At 48.1% G+C, this 20,762-nt stretch overlaps 1 protein-coding gene across 3 annotated transcripts in view; it reads left to right on the plus strand.

The window, feature by feature from the left end:
• Positions 1-3,014: 3,014 nt before the first annotated feature.
• The window catches only part of LOC138817902 (bcl-2-like protein 13), a 29,868-nt gene continuing 12,120 nt past the window's right edge, over positions 3,015-20,762 (plus strand). For 2 of the 3 annotated variants that reach the window (XM_070008671.1, XM_070008673.1), the window contains exons 1-5: positions 3,015-3,102; positions 7,382-7,539; positions 12,839-12,946; positions 14,855-15,011; positions 17,197-17,266. In XM_070008671.1, the coding sequence (XP_069864772.1) occupies positions 7,431-7,539; positions 12,839-12,946; positions 14,855-15,011; positions 17,197-17,266 (444 nt within the window). In that variant the 5' untranslated portion in view covers positions 3,015-3,102; positions 7,382-7,430. Of the gene's footprint in view, positions 3,103-3,992; positions 4,500-7,381; positions 7,540-12,838; positions 12,947-14,854; positions 15,012-17,196; positions 17,267-20,762 lie in introns of those variants that run through there. The other variant, XM_070008672.1, reaches the window with a different exon arrangement.

Raw genomic sequence — 20,762 nt, forward strand, 5'->3', positions numbered from 1 at the left:
CCCCCAGCCGCGCGGAGCCCCGGGCCTCGGCCTCGCGCTGAGCCCCCCCAGGCCGCGTGGAGCCCCGGGCCTCGCGCTGAGCCCCCCCAGGCCGCGCTGAGCCCCGGCCTCGGCCTCGTGCTTCCGGTGGGATCCGCGACTGGTGCTCGGAACTTGCAGGCGTGCGTTTGCCTGGTTCACACTACTGTCTGTGTTGAGAAGTCTCCTCTCCCCCTCCCTTCTCGAACTTTCGAGCCGTGTCCTGTGCTATTATCAATAGATGATCAGATCCTTTTTTATATTAATAGATGATCAGATCCCTTTTATATTATCAATAGATGATCAGATCCCTTTTACTTTTAGCTCTTTGCTGGTAGCATGAGGCTTGAACTCGGGATTTTTGAATTTACTAGGGCTTGTTTGCTTATCTCTGGCACTCTACCACCGGAACCCTGCCTCCCGCCCACCTTTTTGTGTTGGCTTACTGGAGGTAAAGGTCTTAGACTTTTCTTCCTGGCGGTTAAGATTTGAGGACTGTGGTTCAAAGATAGCACAGCTGAGTTTTGCCCAGCCAAATTATTCAGCTGTAGTGTCCAGTGCTCTGTATTGTTCTTGGGCGTACAGGAATGAAACCAGGAAACCACTTAGCACAGTTGTAGAGAAAGGCCACTCAGCAAGCAGGACTTGTAAGTCAAGTGACTAGGGACTGGCTGTTTTGTATTGTCCCTTCCCACCTCTTGAGTCAGCCACAGAATGGTGTCTTGCTGGAGGGCTGGTCTCAGTTACAGAGGGAGGGGCCCAAGACCCTCTCACAGGAGGTTGTAGGGGGAGGGCATGGGGGCAAGATGGCTTGAACCACCGTTTGGCCGATTGGTGTTTTCCTTGAGCAGGATTAAGCTTGGTATATATGATTACAAAGATTGGTAATGTTGGCTCAGGAGAGGGTTTTCCCAGAGGGCATTATAGTAACTGGACAACGGAAGGTGGTGTGGTAGAGGTCAGAGCAGGGCAAGGCCCAAGTGGAGGCACCAGCACAAGAGCTGAAATCCCCAGGACAACAGAACTTAACTTGATCAGCATTCTCATCAGATGAGCTCCAGCTCATCTGCTTCCAGGACTGTGCCTGCTAACACCACAGGCCAGGACCTGGTGGCAGTCACATTTGGACTGCAATCCTGTTTATCTTGACCATGCTCTGCCAATGACTGTGCTTGCGGTCGTGCAACAGGAGTCTAAGGCCGAAAGCTAAATTGTTTATGAAATGAATGGCTGAAATGGATGCGGCACTGTCTAAATCAACTGTGCTTTTGTTCCTTAGAAAGGGAAGCTGGCAGCCATTATTGCTTTAAAACAGAAAAATAACGTAATAATAAAAACTTGACCCACAATTCATTTACTTTCAAATCTCTTTGCCTGTTCACTCTGTGAGGCCCAAGCTGGCACGGGAGTCAGGCAATCCGATGCAAACACTGCAGGTCTTGAACCTGACACCTTTTAATGCACAGGAGGAGGGCTTTCATCACGGGGACCGCGGGCCCGGGCGGTGAGTGGGTGAGTGGCCGCGGGGCCGGGCGGGGACAGCAGGGCCCGAGACGGTGAGGGGCTGCGGGGACGGCGGGAGCCGGGGCGGTGAGGGGCCGCGGGGGCCAGGCAGCGTTCCACTGGAGGGGAAGACGGAGAGGGGCCGGGTGCCATTCCCCAGCGCGCACCGGGGAGGACCCGGCTTCTAGAACTACTTCCTTTTTTGGGGGTTCCGGTCGTGGGGCCTGAACTCTGGGCCTGGACGCTGTCCCTCAGCTCTTCAGCTCAAGGCTAGCGCTCTACCACTTGAGCCACAGCGCCACTTCCCTCTTTTTTCTTTTTGCTTATGTGGTGCTGAGGAATCGAACCCAGGGCCTTGGGCATGCGAGGCACGCGCTCTACCACTGAGCCACCTTCCCAGCCCTAGAACTACTCCTAAGACGTAAAAACCCAAGTGATCCTGGGGGCTCTTCACCCCCATCCCGCGTCCCTCGTGGTGTAGCCTGCTGACTGGCTAAGGGCACACTTAGCCAAATGGCTTCTTCCAGTGCAGGCCGTGCCCAATTATCCGAACAGGCAGGCCGGGCCTTGCATCTTCATCTTCATCGTCATCATCACCATCTTCATCATCATCGTCATCATCACCATCTTCATCATCTTCATCGTCACCATCTTCATCTTCATCGTCATCACCATCTTCATCATCATCATCGTCATCATCACCATCTTCATCATCTTCATCGTCACCATCTTCATCTTCATCGTCATCACCATCTTCATCATCATCGTCATCATCACCATCTTCATCATCACCATCTTCATCGTCACCATCTTCATCTTCATCTTCATCGTCATCACCATCTTCATCATCACCATCTTCATCATCATCTTCATCATCATCTTCATCGTCACCATCTTCATCTTCATCGTCATCACCATCTTCATCATCATCATCGTCGTCATCACCATCTTCATCATGGGGTTACCGGTGCTCACGCTCGCTCGGCCTCCCGCGCGCTGGGCCCGGTGCACCGCCCCGCGAGCCTCGCCTCCGCCCGGGTCCCGCCCAGACGCCGGCCCGGGGCCGCGGGGCTCCGGCCCACGGACCGCATCCCCGGCCGACGGCCGACACGCGAGCCCGGACCGCGCAGCCGCGCGGGGAGCGCGGGTGTCCCCGCGGCCGGAAGTGGCTTGGAGAGGGCACTTCCGGCCCTCGGGTCGGCCGCTCGGCGCCGAAACCACCTCTGCGGCTTGTACTTCCGCCGCTCCTACACACAGGCCTGCCCCTTCCGGCTTCAGACCCGCCCGCTCGCCTGCCCCTTCCGGCCCCGCCCCTGACGCTGGCGGTGACGAAGGCGCGGCGGGGTGACCTCACGCTCCAAGATGGCGGCGGCGGTAGATTAGAGCCGCGGGCTGAGGCAGACGCGGCCGCCGCGGAGCCTGTGGAGGGGAGCGCGGCCGCCGCGGAGCCTGTGGAGGGGAGCGCGGCCGCCGCGGAGCCTGTGGAGGGGAGCGCGGCCGCCGCGGAGCCTGTGGAGGGGAGCGCGGCCGCCGCGGAGCCTGTGGAGGGGAGCGCGGCCGCCGCGGAGCCGCTGCCGCCAGGTCGGTCTCTTCGGGGCCGGGGCGGTGAGGGGCCGCGGGGACGGCGGGGCCGCGGGGACGCCGGGGCGGGGAGGGGCCGCGGGGCCGGGGCGGGTGAGGGGCCGCGGGGCCGGGGCGGTGAGGGACGGCGGGGCCGGGGCGGGGAGGGGCCGCGGGGCCGGGGCGGTGAGGGACGGCGGGGACGGCGGGGCCGGGGCGGGGAGGGGCCGCGGGGACGGCGGGGTGAGGAGGCGCTTGGCGGCCGCGGGGACGGCGGGGTGAGGAGGCGCTTGGCGGCCGCGGGGACGGCGGGGTGAGGAGGCGCTTGGCGGCCGCGGGGACGGCGGGGTGAGGAGGCGCTTGGCGGCCGCGGAGCGCGAGTGAGAGGGCTCCGGCCCCCGGGCCCCGCGCTCCCCTCCCGGGCTGCCCCGCCCGGCCCCCGGCTTCCCGCCGCAGGCATCCTCTCCCCGGGGCCCCGGTGCGCCCGGGTCAGGCCGCCAGCCCTGCGCGTCGCGCGGCCCCGGCCCGGGCAGGCCCCGCTGCGCTCCCCGCCCCTGGCAGGCCCCGGCCCGGGCAGGCCCCGCTGCGCTCCCCGCCCCTGGCCGGCCCCGCTGCGCTCCCCGCACCTGGGTGCGGCCCCGGCCCGGGCAGGCCCCGCTGCGCTCCCCGCCCCTGGCAGGCCCCGGCCCGGGCAGGCCCCGCTGCGCTCCCCGCCCCTGGCAGGCCCCGGCCCGGGCAGGCCCCGCTGCGCTCCCCGCACCTGGCCGGCCCCGCTGCGCTCCCCGCACCTGGCTGGCCCCGGCCCGGCCCGGGTCCCACGCCTCAGGACAGGTGTCGGCCTCTGTTAGTGCGCGCCACCCTTCCAGGAGGCTCTTAGGGCTTTGTGGTTGTGGTTGTGGTTGTGGTGTTGTGTTGTTTCTTACTGGTGTTGGATTACGGTCCAGCAAGAGTAACTAATGAAAGAAACAAAGTCACGTCCTCTCCAGAAAAAAGAAATTCATGAACAGAATGTGCATTAGGGTTTCATCGAGCACAGTGTGCAGATATCGTTAAAATATTGTAGGTCTTTTGGAAAAAGGAAGGTAGCGTTTCTTCCCATACAGCTGTTGTTTACACTTGCTGAGTTAGTAATCCTCTTAAACCAGTCTTCAGTCCATAGCAGATTCCTTGGCTTTCATTTTACTATATGCTTCTACAGAAAGTTCCTGTCTGTTTTTTTTGTTTTTTGGGTCCGGTCGTGGGGCCTGAACTCTGGGCCTGGGCGCTGTCCCTCAGCTCTTCAGCTCAAGGCTAGCGCTCTACCACTTGAACCACTTTCCCAGCCCCTCTGTTTTTTTTTAGTCTGTTGTTTTTTGCTTGTGTGTTAGTTTGTTTTCTATTTTGGTAGTATTGGATTTCAACACCTGAGGCTCAACCAGGTAAAAACTTGGAGCTACTATTTGAAAAATAAGACAAAAGGGTTAGGGGATGAATAGCAAGCACCAAAACTTGAGTTCAAACCACAGTACTGCTTAGACGCTTTTATCCTAGCCTGCTGGAGAGGTGTTATTCTGAAGTTAAGATAACTGGGATCCAGAGCTTGTGCTTAGTAAGAGGGCCACACCTCTCAGTTGTTCGGTTGTTATATGGACCTGATGTTCTATCTACTACTGTTTTTCCTTTTTTGGCCTGGGCTGGCTTTGAGCGGTGACCCTCCAGCCCTCAGCCTTCTGAGTAGCTAAGATTATAGACAGGAGCCACCAGCATCCATTTTTTTGTTTATTTTGCGTTTTTTTAAACTTTATTTTTTGTTTATGTAATACCAAGGGATTGATCCCAGGGTCTCGGGCATGTTAGGCAAGCACTCTACTACTGAGCACCCTCCCAGCCCCTCCAATTCTTTTTTAGTTTTTAAAAATTTTTCTGAAGATTGAACCTGGGGACTTGCCCACGCTGAGCATGTATTGTTTGTATGTATTGTTGGTATTGGTTTGTATTCTACTGCAAACCCAGACCAAAAGGTGAATTTTTTTTTTTTTCTGGTCGTGGGGCCTGAACTTTGTGCCTGGGCACTGTCCCTCAGCGCTTCAGCTCAAGACTAGTGCTCTACCACTTGAGCCACAGCACCACTTCCAGTCTTTTCTGCTTATGTGGTAATGAAGACTCGAACCCAGGGCCTCATCATGCAAGGCAAGCACTACTACTGAGCTACCTTCCCAGCCCAACAGGTGAACTTTTTAAGAATAGCCGGTAGCCTGACGCACTACAATATGACTTCTATTTCATTGTTTCAGACTAGCCATTTAGTACATTAAGCTGAAAAAAAAAATTGGAGCATGTAGTATGTAGCTGTGTGGTCCTGAGCCTGGATAAGAATTTAGGGGGACTTGTTACTAAAAGAGAATAGAGGCTGGGCGCCAGTGGCTCACGCCTGTAATCCTCACTACTCAGTAAACACAGATCTGAGGATTGCAGTTCAAAGCCAGCCTGGGCAGGAAAGTTCATGAGACTCTTATCTCCAACAAACCACCAGAAAACTGAAAGTGGCACTGTGGCTTAAGTGATAGAGTGCTAACCTTGAGCTGAAGAGCTGAGGGACAGCGCCCAGGCCCAGAGTTCAAGACCCATGACTGGCAAAAAAAAGGAGAGGCTAGTGTGATGGCACATACCTGTAATCCCAGCACTTGGGGTATGCAGGAAGCATTCAAGTTCAAGGCCATCTTTAGGTACAGAACAAAAGAAAAGGTACACTTGCATCTGCATCCTGTCATATTGTAGTGCGTCAGGCTCCCGGCTATTCTTAAAAAGTTCACCTGTTGGGGCTGGGAAGGTAGCTCAGTGGTAGAGCGCTTGTCTTGCATGCCTGAGGCCCTGGGTTCGATTCCTCAGCACCCATAAGCAAAAAGAAAAAAAGCCGGAGGTGGCGCTGTGGCTCAAGTGGTAGAGCGCTAGCCTTGAACTGAAGAGCTGAGGGACAGCGCCCAGGCCCAGAGTTCAGGCCTCACGACCGGACCCAAAAAAAAAAGTTCACCTGTTGGGCTGGGAAGGTAGCTCAGTAGTAGTGCTTGCCTCTGTCATTTAACTCACTGATGTCCAGATCCACTTACAAAGCTGCTCCCCCACCTAAGAAGGTTTATAGCCAGAACGGGGGTCCTTCTTTGGGACTGGTGTGGCCCTGATTTGAAGAAGGAAACATTGATTCATCTCTTCTCCACCTCCTTCCTTCTGTTTGAAGTCCTGCCCCTACCTTCTCTTTAAGCAATATGTTCCTAGAGCGTTTTATACCTTTCTTACAATTTATAACTTAACCCTTCAATCTAGAGCTAGATGTGTTTTACTATGTTGACACTAAGCTTGTAGAGAGCAAGGTTAAGAGTCCCGAAATGATTATTGATTTGAATAACTTTATGTAGCTTTCCTTTTTCATGCAGAAGACAGATAGTCTTGAGTGCAGCTATGATATTTTAGTAGGGAAAGTTGCTGGGAAGATTTTAGGAGTGGCAGAGGAAAAGACCCCACGTTCAGTAGCTAAGGCCTACTCTACCTCAGTCTCTACATCTTTCCCCTTTTTTTTTTTTTCCAGTCCTGGGGCTTGAACTTGGGGTCTGGGCATTGTCCCTGAGCTTCTTTTGCTCAAGACTAGCACTGGGCCTTGAACTAAGTGCATTGCACTCTTGCTGGCTAGATTGCTTGTGGCTGTTGTTCTACCACTGAGTCATGTCTTTAGCCTTTTCTGGTTGGTTGGAGATGGGTCTCTCAGACTTCTCAGTCCTAGCTGGCTTTGATCTGAGAGTCTCCAGATTTTCTTTTTTTTTTGCTGGGTCATGGGGCCTGAACTCTGGGCCTGGGCACTGCCTCTCAGCTCAAGGTTAGCACTCTACCTCTTCAGCTCAAGACTAGCACTCTACCACTTGAGCCACAGCGCCACTTCCGGCTTTTTCTGCTTATGTGGTGCTGAGGAATTGAACCCGGGGCCTCATGCATGCAAGGCAAGCGCTCTACCACTGAGCCACCTTCCCAGCCTCTCCTGATTTTCTTGAATGAGAATAAAGGAAAGAAGAGAATATACACTGAGGTGGCTAAAGGGTGTTGTATATTGTCCACCAAGGTGAAAGTACAGAAGGAACTTATTCAGTACTTATTCAGGTTATAAGTAAATTGCTGCTTATATGTAAATTAAGTTACATTTTTAAAAAATGACTACAAAGAGAAGCCTGAAGCATTTTTTTGGTAATTAGTTGAATTATTGGAATCAATGGAGGGAAAATGTACTGCCATCTAATAACCTTGAAAGTGAAAAAAAACCCTTTTATGTTCTTAGGCTTTAAACATCTGTGACAGACCTCTTGGGAGCTCTACCGACCGGTTCAATGGCGTCCTCTGCTACGGTGCCTCTGGGGTTTCACTACGAGACAAAGTATGTTGTGCTCAGCTACTTGGGGCTCCTTCCTCAGGGGCATCCCGGCTCCTCACCCCAAGGTAGGCCCTTTGACTTGTCAGCTAATTGTAAGGACCTGACATGAAGGAGTATTTGTATCTAAGCACTGTAAATGTATAGGACCAAAGTCGAGTAATAATTGTTGGTTTAGAGAGAACAGTCTCCTCTCTATCCCTTTCACTTTTCTAGTCACTTCCAGAAGCAACTACTTCTAATGTTTATGGGAGCTTCGTATTTGAAGTGATTGCAATTAATATAGGTAAAAGTGCTATTTACATGAAAAATACAAAAGCCATACTTAGACTTCAGACTTACGTGACCTGATTGAGATACCATAATTTTGTGTGTGTGTGTGTGTGTGTGTGTGTGTGTGTGTGTGTGTGTGTGTGTGTGTGTGTGTGTGTGTGTGTGTGTGTGTGTGTGTGTGTGTGTGTGTGTGTGTGTGTGTGTGTGTGTATGTGCACACGCTCATGTCAGCTCTCAGCTTGAACTCTGGGCCTGGGCACTGTCCCTGAGCTTTTTTAAAAGCTCAAGGTTTGCCCTCTCCCACTTGAGCCATAGCTCTACTTCTGGGTTCTTGGTTACTAACTAAAGATAGTCTCATGGACTTTCCTTCCCCAGGCAGCTTATAACTGCCATCCTCAGATCTCAGCCTCCTGAGTAACTAGATAGCAGGTGGGAGCCACCAGCACCTGGCTGGTTGTTTTTTAATTTTGGTTTGTCCTGGGGCTTGAACTCAGTACCTCCTGCACTCTTGCTCAGCTTTTTTTCTCATGAATGACTGTCCATGAATGACTCTACCACTTGAGCTTTTTTGCTAGTTGTTTGGAGATCAGAGTCTCCAGCAGTGAACCTCAGTCCTTAGATCTCTGTCTCCTGAGTAGCTAGTGTCCAGCTGTTGTCCAGCCGCAGTGTGGTTTTATACCTGGGATTCATTCCGTAGATCTTCATATCTGTCTCTTCATGCCAAGCTGGGTTTTTTAAAATTTATTTTTAATTGTGAAAATACTGTACAGAGGGGTTACAATTACATGGACAAGATAATGAGCACATTTCTTATCAAGCATTGTAGCCTCCTTTGTTTCCCCTTCCAATCCCATCCTCCCCCTGCCCCCCCCCCCCCAACCCTCCTCCACCAACCCCCCCACCAAGCTGTTTTTGTTACTTGGACTCTGCTATGTAATTTGAATTCTGCTACTGTGGTATCTCCAGCATGGTGCTTTTTACCTAGTTACTTTTGCCTTCTGTGAAATTTTTTTGTCTATTTCTGTGAAGAATAACATTGTGATTTGGGATAATGTGTTGAATCTATAGGTTACTTTTGACATTTTCATATTTTGCCCGTTGATGAACAAACAGCCCATAATTTTTGTATGTTGAACCAGCTTTGTATGCTGGGGCTAATTTTTGGGGTGATTCTTTTTCATATATTGTGGGATTAGCTTTTCCAGTACTCAGCTGAGGATTTTTGCATCAGTTAATAAGAAATGTTGGTCTGTAGTGTCTTATAATCTCTTGGACCAAGTTTGATATTTGGCTAGTGCTGGACTCATGGGCCAAGTTACTGCCTAGCCTTCTACCTTCTGAAAGAGATTTTAGAATAGGTATGAATTCTTATTTATTTACTTATTTTTTATTTTTATTTTTTTGGTCCGTCCGGGAGCCTGAACTCTAGGCCTGGGCGCTGTCCCACAGCTCTTTAGCTCAAGGCTAGCACTCTACCACTTGAGCCACAGGGCCACTTCCGGCTTTTTCTGCTTTATGTCCAGAGGAATCGAACCCTGGGCCTCATGCATGACAGACGAACACTACCACTGAGCCACCTTCCCAGCCTTATTTATTTATTTATTTATTTGGGTCCGGTCATGGGGCCTGAACTCTGGGCCTGGGCACTGTCCCTCAGCTCTTCAGCTCCAGGCTAGTGCTCTACCACTTGAGCCACAGCGCCACTTCTGGCTTTTTTCTTTTTGCTTATGTGGTGCAGAGGAATCGAACCCAGGGCTTCATGCATGCAAAGCAAGCACTCTACCACTGAGCCACCTTCCCAGCCCCCCTATTTTTTTATTTTATTTATTTTTGGCTGATCATGGGGCTTGAACTGAGGGCCTAGGTGCTATCCCTGTGCTTCCTTGTGCTCAAGGCTAACACCCTGCCATTTGAGCCATAGCACCACTTCTGGCCTCTTCTGAGTAGTTTATCAGAGATAAGAGTCTCAGGGACTTTCTGGCCAGGGCTAGCTTTGAACCTAGATACTCAGATCTCCGACTCTTGAGTAGCTAGGATTACAGGCGTGAGCCACCCATGCTTGGCATGGTGGTACTGTAGCTTGAACTTGGGGGTCTCACTTTCACTGAGCTTGCTTATTCATAGCGGAGTCTTCCAGTTGAACCATATCCCTAGTCTGGCATCTTGCTGGTTACTTGGAGATGGAATCCCCAGGACTCTTCATTCCCTCTGACTTGGACCTCAGGCCTCTCTCATCTCATCTTCCTGATGGTCTAGGCTTACCAGGTGGGGAGGGGTGAGCCATGCATGCCTGGGTGCTCTTGGCCTAATGTGGTGCTAAGGTTGAGTCCAGGGCCTCCTACATGCTGAGGAGTAATCTAACACTGAGCTGTGTGTCCAGGCCTTTGCTTTTCCTCCCTGAATGTTTGGTAGAACATATTGACTCAGATACTGAGGCTCAGATGTTTGGGATGTTAAGAATAAGCAATTCAGTTTCTTAGTAATGCAGGCCTAATCAGTCTGTTTTGTGTATGTGTTTTTAAATTGTGTCCTTTAGGGAAATGGATGTTTGTGGGGCTAGAATTCATTGTGTCACTTGATTATTCTCCTCATGTTCATTGGGCTTGTAGTTTCCCCTTTTTCTTTTCTGGGATTAGAAATTTGTGACTGTTCTTTTCATTCCTTTTTTCTATTTATTCTAGTTAATTTTCATGTGTCTTAGTTTGCAACCCATAGATTTAGAAAGATTTTGCTTTGAGAACTCTAGCCCATTCAACTGGTCAAAATTTGTTAAACTGATTCACTTGGAATTCTCAAATGAATTTCATGGCCGGAATAGGCTGGTTGCTGACTGATTTTACTCTTCATTTGAAACAGGTGGGGAGGATTTAGTATGCTAAAGTCTGTTTATCTTTGAAATAGTTGTCCTGGGGTATATAGTGCGGAATTTCTGCTGCATTAGCCCTGCTGTCTAGCTCTGTGCTTTATAAAGTCTGCATGAGTGCTAAATGAAAATCAGCAAATCTGTCTCTGTCATTGGTTAGCTAGATAAATAGCCTTTGTGCCCTAACAGTGGTCTTTTTCTGCTTTCCACATGGTTTGTTATCAAGTATGACAACTTGTCTTGTTCAATCAGCATCACGGTAGTCTCATGAGGATAGCTGTTCATCAGATGAGTGAGGCTAAGATATTGTCGTTTTTGTAGTGGGAAGGTGGTGTATTGGTGGTAATGATGGTGTCTGTGGATGTGTCTGTTTTGGTTATGCAGGTCAGGCATGGGACTTGAATTTAGGGCTTGGGTGCTGTCCCTGAGAATTTTTTTTTTTTTTTTTTTTTTTGTCGGTCATGGGGCTTGAACTCTGGGCCTGGGCGTTGTCCCTCAGCTCTTCAGCTCAAGACGAGTGCTCTACCACTTGAGCCACAGCGCCACTTCTGGTTTTCTGGTGGTTTATTGGAGATAAGAGTCTCACGGACTTTCCGTGCCTGGGCTGGCTTTGAACCGTGATCCTCAGATCTCAGCCTCCTGAGTAGTTAGGATTACAGGTGTGAGCCACCGGCGCCTGGGCATAAGACTCTTAACTCCAATTAACCACCAGAAAACTGGAAGTGGCACTCTGGCCTTGAGCTCAGAGAAGCTCAAGGACAGTGCCCAGGTCCTGAGTTCAAGCACCAGGACTGGCAAAAAAAATAAAAATAAATTCTAATTCTAGCTACTCAGGAGGCTGAGGATTGTGGTTCAAAGCCAGAGTCCCCATGAGACTCTTATCTCCAATTAACCACTTAAAAACCAAGTGGTGCTGTGGCTTGAGTGGTAGATGCTAGCTTTGAGCACAAAGAAGCTTAGGGACAGTGCCCAGACCCTGAGTTCAAGCCCCACAACGGACAGATAAATTTGAGTTCAGAGGATAGTGATTGATGTTGGTACATACAACTCAGGTCATGTACCTGGACACACATAAAGTCCTGGCACCACAAAAAGGAAAAACGGATGAGTCTAGAAGGCAGTGTGTTGGTGACCTCCCACCACTGTGCTGCTGTTGTAGTTGGGGAAGGCTTTGGGACTGGGTCCCCTCGATTGCCGTGGGGCAAACCCCACCCCTGAGCTGTCAGCTGGCGCTGGCGCTGTCGCACATTCACAGAACACCTGCACACGTTCATCCTGAGAGTTCCTGCTATGTTTTCATCTTCTCTCCTTCCCCCGCCTCCCTTCCCTTCCTCACCCCCCCCCCCCCACCCCGTCCTCTTCCGATGAGATGCCACCCACAGCCTTGCTTACACTACGGATGCACACCACCACCTTTAGCCACCCCTGTAGCCCTGTTGCTCCTTTTAAAAAAATCATTTCAAAAAGTATCTCCTAGCTTTGATAATGAGTTTTGATTTTATACTTTATTACCTAATAGTTAAAATACAAGTTTTTATTTTTTTTAGATGCAGTCTTCATATGTTGTCCAGACTGCCTTGAACTTCTGGGCTCAAAACATCCTGTCTTAGTTAACACAAGGCTGGAACTATCAGTGCTCACACCTACGCAACCGGCTAATACTACAGTACTGCACTGACTTCTCTCTCCCTCTTTATTTACTTAAAATTTAATTTTTTGAAAGTACGGGGACTTGAACGCAGGACCTTGGCGTTGTCCCTGAGCTTTTGTGCTCAAAGTGAGAGCTCTACCACTTGAGCTCACATTTCCACTTCCTGGTTTTTTATTGGTTCATTGGAAATGAGAGGCTCATGGGCTTTTCTACGTGTTGGCTTTGAACCACCATTCTTGGATCTCCGTCTTGTCAAAAGCTAGGATTAGCTGGGCGCCAGTGGCTCATGCCTATAATCCTATCTGCTCAGGAGGCTGAGATCTGAGGATCATAGGTCCAAGCCATCCCAGGAAGGAAAGTCTGTGAGACTCTTATCTCCAATAAACCACTGGAAAACTGGAAAGTGGCTCTGTGGCTCTAGAGGTAGAGCGCTTACCTTGTGCTGAAGAGCTGAGGGACAGCGCCCAGGCCCAGAGTTCAAGCCCCACGACTGACAAAAAAAAAACAAAGCACAAAACTAGGATTATAAGTGTGAACCATTAGCTTAATAGTAACTTTGTTTTGTTTTGTTTTGTTTCAGGGGTTCAACTAGATATAGCTTCACAATTTCTGGATCCTGAAGTTTTATTAAAAGTTAAATCTGAAATTGAAGAAGAGCTAAAAGCCCTAGACAAAGAAATTTCTGAAGGTATGTGTATTCCACACCTAGTTAACCTGGTCTACTGTTTTGTTTTATTTTCATAGAAGGATGCTCTCTATATCCTCATTGCACGACTTCTCTGAGAGGAGATTACTAGGGTGAAACTGGAAGGAAGGCTGTTCAAACTTTGTTTACTGTACGCTTTTCCAGCTATAAGCAGGAGGTTAAGATGCAGCCTCTTTTGGTGCTGAGTAATGGATTAAATGATCCTGTGGCGGTCCTCTCCGTTCGTGATGATTGATTTGTATTTGGTACCTTTATAACTTTAGTAGGAGCCCTAAGGGAAGAAAGTTTAAGAACCTTGCTCTTATTTTTGCCTGTATATATGTGTAGAAAGTTAAATACATATGTCATATCACATATTTTGTACTTAAAATGACATCACAAGTTTTGGGGAAAAGTCTACTAACTGTGAAATTTTGTTCGTTGGGCCAGGCACTGTTTGCTTACTCCTGTAGTCCTAACTACTCAGGAGGCTGAGATCTGATGATGGCTGTTCAAAGTCAGCCCACACAGGAAAGTACGTGAGAGTCTTGTCTCCAATAAACTACCAGAAAACCAGAGTGGAGGGGTGGCTCAAAGTGTAGCGCACCAGTCTTGAGCAGAAAAGCTCAGGGACAGGGCTGGGAAGGTGGCTCAGTGGTAGAACGCTTGCCTTGCATGCCTGAGGCCCTGAGTTCGATTTCTCAGCAGCACCACATAAGCAAAAAGAAAAAAAGCTGGAAGTGGTGCTGTGGCTCAAGTGGTAGAGCGCTAGCCTAGAGCTGAAGAGCTGAGGGACAGCGCCCAAGCCCCACGACCAGACCCAAAAAAAGAAAAAAGAAAAGCTCAGGGACAGTGCCCAGACCCTGAGTTCAAGCCCCAGAAAGGGCAAGAAAAGAAAAGAAAATGAGGAAAAGGCAGAAAAGAAAGAGAATTGACAAAAGACTTTCATAGTGTGTTCACTTCATACCTTCATTACCCAGGGTTCATTAATACCCTTCATTACCCAGGATTCGTTGGTTTGTTTTGTGGTTGTTTTTGTTTTTCTTGCTAACTGCCTCCAGTCTGCTATCCTTTCTCTCTGCCTCTTGAGTAGCTGGAACTGCAGGCAAGTACCACCATGCCTGGTCTAATGCAGTGACTATTTTATGAAGGTGATTGGTAACTCTCAGGAGTGAGGAAATGGACAGGATTTTAAAACCAGGAGTAGGGAGTGGGTGATAAGCTGTTACTTTGAATTGAGGAGAGATAGGAGCCTATTTTTATTTTTTATTGCCTTCCTCTTTGCCTCCTTCCTAACACAATTTCAGCAGATTTCTTTGTCAATTTTCATAGTTGCAAGTAAATTTTTTGACAATCGTGGGTCTTGAACTCTGTGCCTGGGCGCTGTCCCTCAGTTCTTCAGCTCAAGGCTAGCGCTCTACCTCTTGAGCCACAGCGCCACTTATGGCCTTTTCTGCTTGTGTGGTGCTGAGCAATCAAACCCAGGGCCTCATGCGTGCCAGGCAAGCGCTCTACCACTGAGTCACCTTCCCAGCCCCAGTTTATTTTGGCTATATTCATTCTCTTTCAAGTGTGTTTAATAAAATTTTTCATCCTATTTTTCACTTCAGCCTTCCTTATTTCCTTTAAGTAGTCCCTTATTTAGATTCACGCTTTATGTTCCTATACATATACTTATACGTATGTAATCGTGAATGTGGATAGATGGGTACACATACCTGCATGTCCACAACTATGTCTTTTTAAGTCCAGCTTCCTAGGAGTGAAAACATGGTAATTTTGTGTGTGTGCGCGTGCACCTATCTACACGGGGCCAGGAATACAGGTGTGTGCAGCTACCAGCTCAGCTTGTGCACAGCTTTTGATACTGCGTGTTAAATTAGGTTTTCCTCGTGTCCTGTTTGTCTTCAGCTTTCACCAGCACTGGCTTTGACCGTCATACTTCTCCGGTGTTCAGCCCTGCTAACCCAGAGAGCTCCATAGAAGACTGCCTGGAGCACCTTGGAGAGCAAGCGTGGCAGGGGCTGAGAGAGCCCCTGCAGACGGCGCTGCAGGCGCTGCTCAGCCGGTGAGCCATGCTGCGCGGGGCCCGAGCGCAGTGTCTTGTCTGTGCGTTAGCCTCCTCGCTAAACTTCAGGGCTCCAGCCGTGGTTGGGTTTGCATCTCCTGATGCGCGCTCGGGTCTCAGAGGGGCTGGCTTGTGTTTGAACATGCGCCCTTGCCCTCTTCCTTCCTCTAGGGACCAACATAGTCTGAGCCAAGGCCTTGTGCGCTGTCCCGTGCACCTGGCATTTTTCCTTGTCTTAGGCTTCTGTGTTTGAAATCATGTATGCGTCCCAGATGTTGGAGAACTTAGGGGCTGCAGTCTACACATGAACTGCTTCCACATTCTTGGAGTCAGTTCTTGCGCAGCTATCATTCTTACCACATTAAAGGTAAAATCAAGAAGCTAGAAGTATTTCAGCCTCTAATCCTAGCTGCTCAGGAGGCTGAGATCTTAGGATCACGGTTCAAAGCCAGCTTGGGCAAAAAAGTCCATGAGTCTCTTCATTTCCAATTAGCTACCCAAAAAGCCAGAAGTAGAGCTGTGGCTCAATTGGTAGAGTTCTAGCCTTGAACAAAAAAGACAGTGCCGAGAACCAGGACCAAAACACATACACAAAACATACATTTTATTTTTTGTTGGTCATGGGACTTAGGGCCTGGATGCTATCCCTGAGCTCTTTTGCTCAAGACTGGTGCTCTACCACTTTAGGCATATTTCCATTTCCTGTTTTTGAGTGTTTAATTGGGGGTAAGAGTCTCAGAGATTTTCCTTCCCAGGCTGGCTTTGAACTGTGATCCTCAGGTCTCAGCCTCCTGAGTAGCTAGGATTACAGGTATGAGCCACTGGTGCCTAGCTCACAAAAGTATTTTAAAGTAGACTCAATTCACTTAACAAATCTTTAAAAAATCAATTTTCCCAAATTCTTTCCTGAAAGTTAAGAAATTGATAAAAACTAGAGAAATATTTGTATTAATGGATGTTGGCAACTTCATAAAATAGAGTCTGTTCCTCACTAATACAGCTGCAGGCCCCATGCTGAGTCACTGTTGTGGTAAGGAAATAACTTTTCATCCTGGCAGTGTGTATGCATTACCATTTGTTCGAAGCAGACAGTTTTAGTTATGAAACGAGCAAATGTAAAAATTTCTGATTGCATTTAGACAATTCATTGGAATTTTCTTAAATGGGGAAGCGGTGTGTGGCTGTTGAGGGAGTGAGACAGCAGTGGTTTTCAGAAGGTCATCAGTAGGGCTGGAGGACCGGGTGGACTGGGCAGCCCTCAGGGGGCCTCTCCACCCTCAAGCAAGCACACCTACTTCTACATGTTTTACATTGAAGGAACAAGTAAGATTTGAAGAAAGAAATGTGCTGCTTTCCCAAAAAAATCCAAAACCTTGCAAAAGCTGTTGGAACTAATAACTGAGAAGCATTGTATTTCCGACTTCTATGCAAACTGTTTATGATTTTTTTTCCCCCTCCAGTCCTGGGGCTTGAACTCAGGGCCTGAGCACCATCCTTGAGCTGCTTTTGCTCAAGACTAGCGCTCTACCACTTGAGCCACAGCACTACTTCTGGCTTTTTCTTTTTATGTGATACTAAGGAATTGAACCTAGAGCTCATGCATGCTAGGCAAGCACTCTACCACTGAGCCACCTTCCCAGCCCATTGAGCACATCTTTTTATTTTTCTTCATTGTGTCAATACGTGGGGCTCAGTGCCTTCTACTCTTGACTCATCCTGCTTTGTTTATGGCTGGTTTTCTGCCTTTTGAGTCATGTCTCCATCCCAGCTTGTTGCTGACTACTTGTAGGTGGAGTCTTGTGGACTTTTCTGCCCAGGCTGACTTTGAGCCTCAGTCCTCCAGGTCTCAGCCTCCTGTGTAGCTAGGATTACATGTGTGAGCACCGGTGCTGGGTTTTCATGTATTGCGGGAAAAATGGTGTCTCCTCACTGCAAACTGTGTTTAAAATCCATGTGTCCTCCAGTTGTAAAGTCTGCCAGTGATCTCTGAGTTAAATACTTCACAGTCCTCTCACAGTAAAGAAATTCATCCCAAATATTAAGAGCGTATCTTACATTCAACAGTTATGTCGAATATATTGAAACTATTGAATTCAGCAACAGAGTGTAGCATTTGCACGTTTATTCATTTAGGGGTTTAGACTTCCCTTCATCGTGACTCAGACTTCTAAAAAACCCTCCACAGGCCGGTGACATACCCAACGTTTCGAGAATTTGCACTGGAGGCTGCGGGTCATACCAGCGGATGGAATAAGGTACTAACCAGATTGCTTTTAATTTTCAAGATTTTAGTCCTAATGATAAAGTATAGGAGTATTATTAGCATCCTGCAGCACAAAACTCTTAGAGCTAATATATATATACATAAAATGCTGCCTCTGCTTTGTGACCCATAGTACGCTACACCTTTCTTTCTATGTGCCCTGAATCTCCCATCATTATGATAAATAGTTCTTCGCTTCTGTGTGTTGGACACAACATTGGTCTCCAGACGTTCCTTGTTAGTATGAGCGTATCTTAGAGGAAAATACTAAGGACTTCGTTTGGGAGATGAGTGTTTCTGGTCTCTTAGATGAATAGTGCCTCATGTGTTTTGTAGTTTGCAGTATTGTGCATTTCATGTCACCTCTCCATGATTAATGAGAAGAGAACTAGATAACTTGCCTGGAACCTCTTGAGTAGTAGCTATTGGAACCAACTCTGTGGCTTACATCTGATTCTAGGCTGTGTTTTTCCATTCTAGCATATGTTTATCCAGTGTCTTAGACTGTTGTTGGCTTGTTACCTTGAAAAGATAGTATCTATAAGGAGATACACCTCCAGGAAGAAGTATGGCCTTGAGATAATAAAATTCAGTATCATTATTTTTGCAAATGACCACCTCTATTCAAAGATTCATGCCATCTCTTTTGACAGTCATAGACTCTGATGCATCTACGGGGAATTGTTCTAGGTCCTCTCTTGGATGTAAATATTTGCAGATTCTCAAATCGCTCATATAACCTAGTATAGCATTTGCATATGACTATTATCACATCCTAAACTTATCTGTCTATTTTTTGTTGTTGTTTGGTCGTGGGGTTTGAACTCGGCCTGGGTGCTGTTCCTCAGCTCTTCAGCTCAAGACAAGCATTCTACCACTTAATCCTCAGCTCCACTTCTGGTTTTCTGGTGGTTTATTGGAGATGAGTTTCATGGACTTTCCTGCCCTGGCTGGCTTTGAGCCGTGATCCTCAGATCTCAGCCTCCTGAGTAGCTAGGATGACAGGTCTGAGCCACTGGCACCAGGTTGCCATGAGACGCTTATCACCATCAATCTACTCAGAAAATGTTGGAAGTGGTTTTGTGGCTTAGGTGGTAGAGTGCTAGCCTTAAGCAAAAGAAGCTTAAGGATGGTACGCAGGCCCTGAGTTTAAGCCCCAGGACAGGCAACAATAAAAAAAGGAAATTATACATAGCAATTCACAAAGTAAGATATGTACAACTTTCAAGTGAAGCTTAAACAGAGTAATTTCAAAATGTTATATAGTTGTTGGTCACTGGGAAGTTAGAGTGCTGGTGGTATATCATACACAGACCTTTTGAAGTTATAAAGAGTAAACTTGAGGCATTTTAAGAACTATCCCTTCGTTGTCTCTGTCCAAGGCAGAATATTAGAACTAGAGAAACAGTAATTTTATTTTTGTTTTAATAATAGGACAAGTTTCTTACTATGAAAACAATTGAACTTGTCTTTGTAGCCATATACCCTATTAGTGTTAAAGAGATTTTCGATATATCTTGAGCTAGAATTCTTTTAGAATGTCAAAACGTCGAAGAAAATGTGTTTGTTACATTCTTCCTTTAAGATTGTAATATTGATTTCCTCAGGGCGGCTTTTACTGAAGTAAAAGCCAAAGGAAATTGAGAACCAGAGAACATTGGTCTGAGCCATCAACTCCCCGTGGTTTTGATTGGCTTCTGTGGAAAGACGCCCGGTGTCATTTCCTCAGTTATTTCCTTGGTAGCACAGCATCAAGGAACTGAAATTACTTTCATTCCTTTGTGCATTTCTGTCCACGTGAAACCTTAGTGTTTGACTGCGGAGAATGCATTCAGACCACTGGCTAAAATACCTTTCTCCCTTCCCTCCTTTCTTCCTTCCCTCCTTTCTCCTTTTCTTCCTTCTCTCCTTTCTCCTTTTCTTCCTTCCCTCCTTTCTCCTTTTCTTCCTTCTCTCCTTTCTCCCTTTCTCCTTTCCCTTTCTCCCTTTCTTCCCTCCTTTCTCCCTTTCTCCTTTCCCTCCTTTCTCCCTTTCTTCCTTCCCTCCCCGCTTCCCTTCCACCCTTCCTTCTTTCTGTTCTTTAGTTTCTCCCCTCTTTAGTTTTTCTTTTCTTTTTTTTTTGGCCAGTCCTGGGGTTTGGGCACCATCCCTGAGCTTATTTTGCTCAAAACTAGCTCTCTACCACTGGGCTACAACACCACTTCTGGCTTTTTCTGAGTATGTGGCACTGAGGAATTGAACCCATGGCTTCATGCATGCTAGGCAAGCACTCTACCACTAAGCCACATTCCCAGCCTCTCTAGTTTTCTTCTAAAGCAATTTTTTGTGTGTGTGTGCTTGTCCTGAGACTTGAATTCAGGGCCTTAGTGACTGTTCCTGAGCTTTTTCAAGGTTGATGCTCTACCACTTTAGCCACAGCGCCACTTCTGGCTTTTTCTGAGTGGTTTATTGGAGATAAGAGTCTCCTGGACTTTCCTACCCAGGCTGTTCTTCGAACTGAGATCCTCAGATCTCAGTCTCCGAGTAGCTAGGATGACAGGTGTGAGCCACTGACGCCCGGCAAGTATAATGTTATAGTTTAACATGGGGCCTGAACTCAGCGCTGTCCCTCAGCTCTTCAGCTCAAGGCTAGCACTCTACCCCTTGAGCCACAGCACCACTTCCGGCTTTTTCTGTGTATGTGGTGCTGAGGAATCGAACCCAGGGCTCCACACATGCAAGGCAAGCGCTCTACCACTGAGCCACCTTCCCAGCCCATAGTTAATAATTTTTACAAGTTCGTTTTTCTTTAAACTGTAGTCATTACTGAATCAGGTGCTGTGTTTGCCAGGCTAGCATGTGCTGCTTGAGCTATACCCTAGTATTTTTCTTCTTTAAAGATTTATTCATAGCACGCATTAGTTATATAAGGGAGAATTTCATTGTGACATTTTTTTTTCTTGTTTACTTTTTTTTTTTTTGCAGGTCCTGGAGCTTGAACTCAGGGCCTGGGCGCTGTCTCTGAGCTTCTTTTGCTCACTGCTAGTGCTCTACCACTTGATCCACAGAGCCAATTTTAGCTTTTTCTGAATAATATTTATTTATTTATTTATTTATTTGCCAGTCGTGGGGCCTGAACTCTGGGCCTGGGTGCTGTCCTCACTCTTCAGCTCATGGCTAGCGCTCTACCACTTGAGCCACAGTGCCACTTCTGGCTTTTTCTGCTTATGTGCTGCTGAGGAATGGAACCCAGGGCCTCATGCATGCTAAGGCAAGCACTCCACCAGCCCCCTGAGTAATTTATTGGAGATGAGTCTCACAGACTTTCCCACCCGGACTGGCTTTGAACTGATCCTCAGATCTCAGCCTCCTGAGTAGCTGAGATTACAGGTGTGAGCCACTGGTGCCAGGCTGCTGCTTTTATTTATTTTTTTAAGGTAAACTATATGTGGAAGTGAACCTCCACCTGGAGTGGGGCCCAAGGCGGAGCCCACCGTGGTGTCTCCTTG

The sequence above is a fragment of the Dipodomys merriami genome, unplaced genomic scaffold, assembly GCF_024711535.1.
Source record: "Dipodomys merriami isolate MVZ:Mamm:240054 unplaced genomic scaffold, mDipMer1.0.p SCAF_703, whole genome shotgun sequence".
Taxonomy (NCBI): Eukaryota; Metazoa; Chordata; class Mammalia; order Rodentia; family Heteromyidae; genus Dipodomys; species Dipodomys merriami.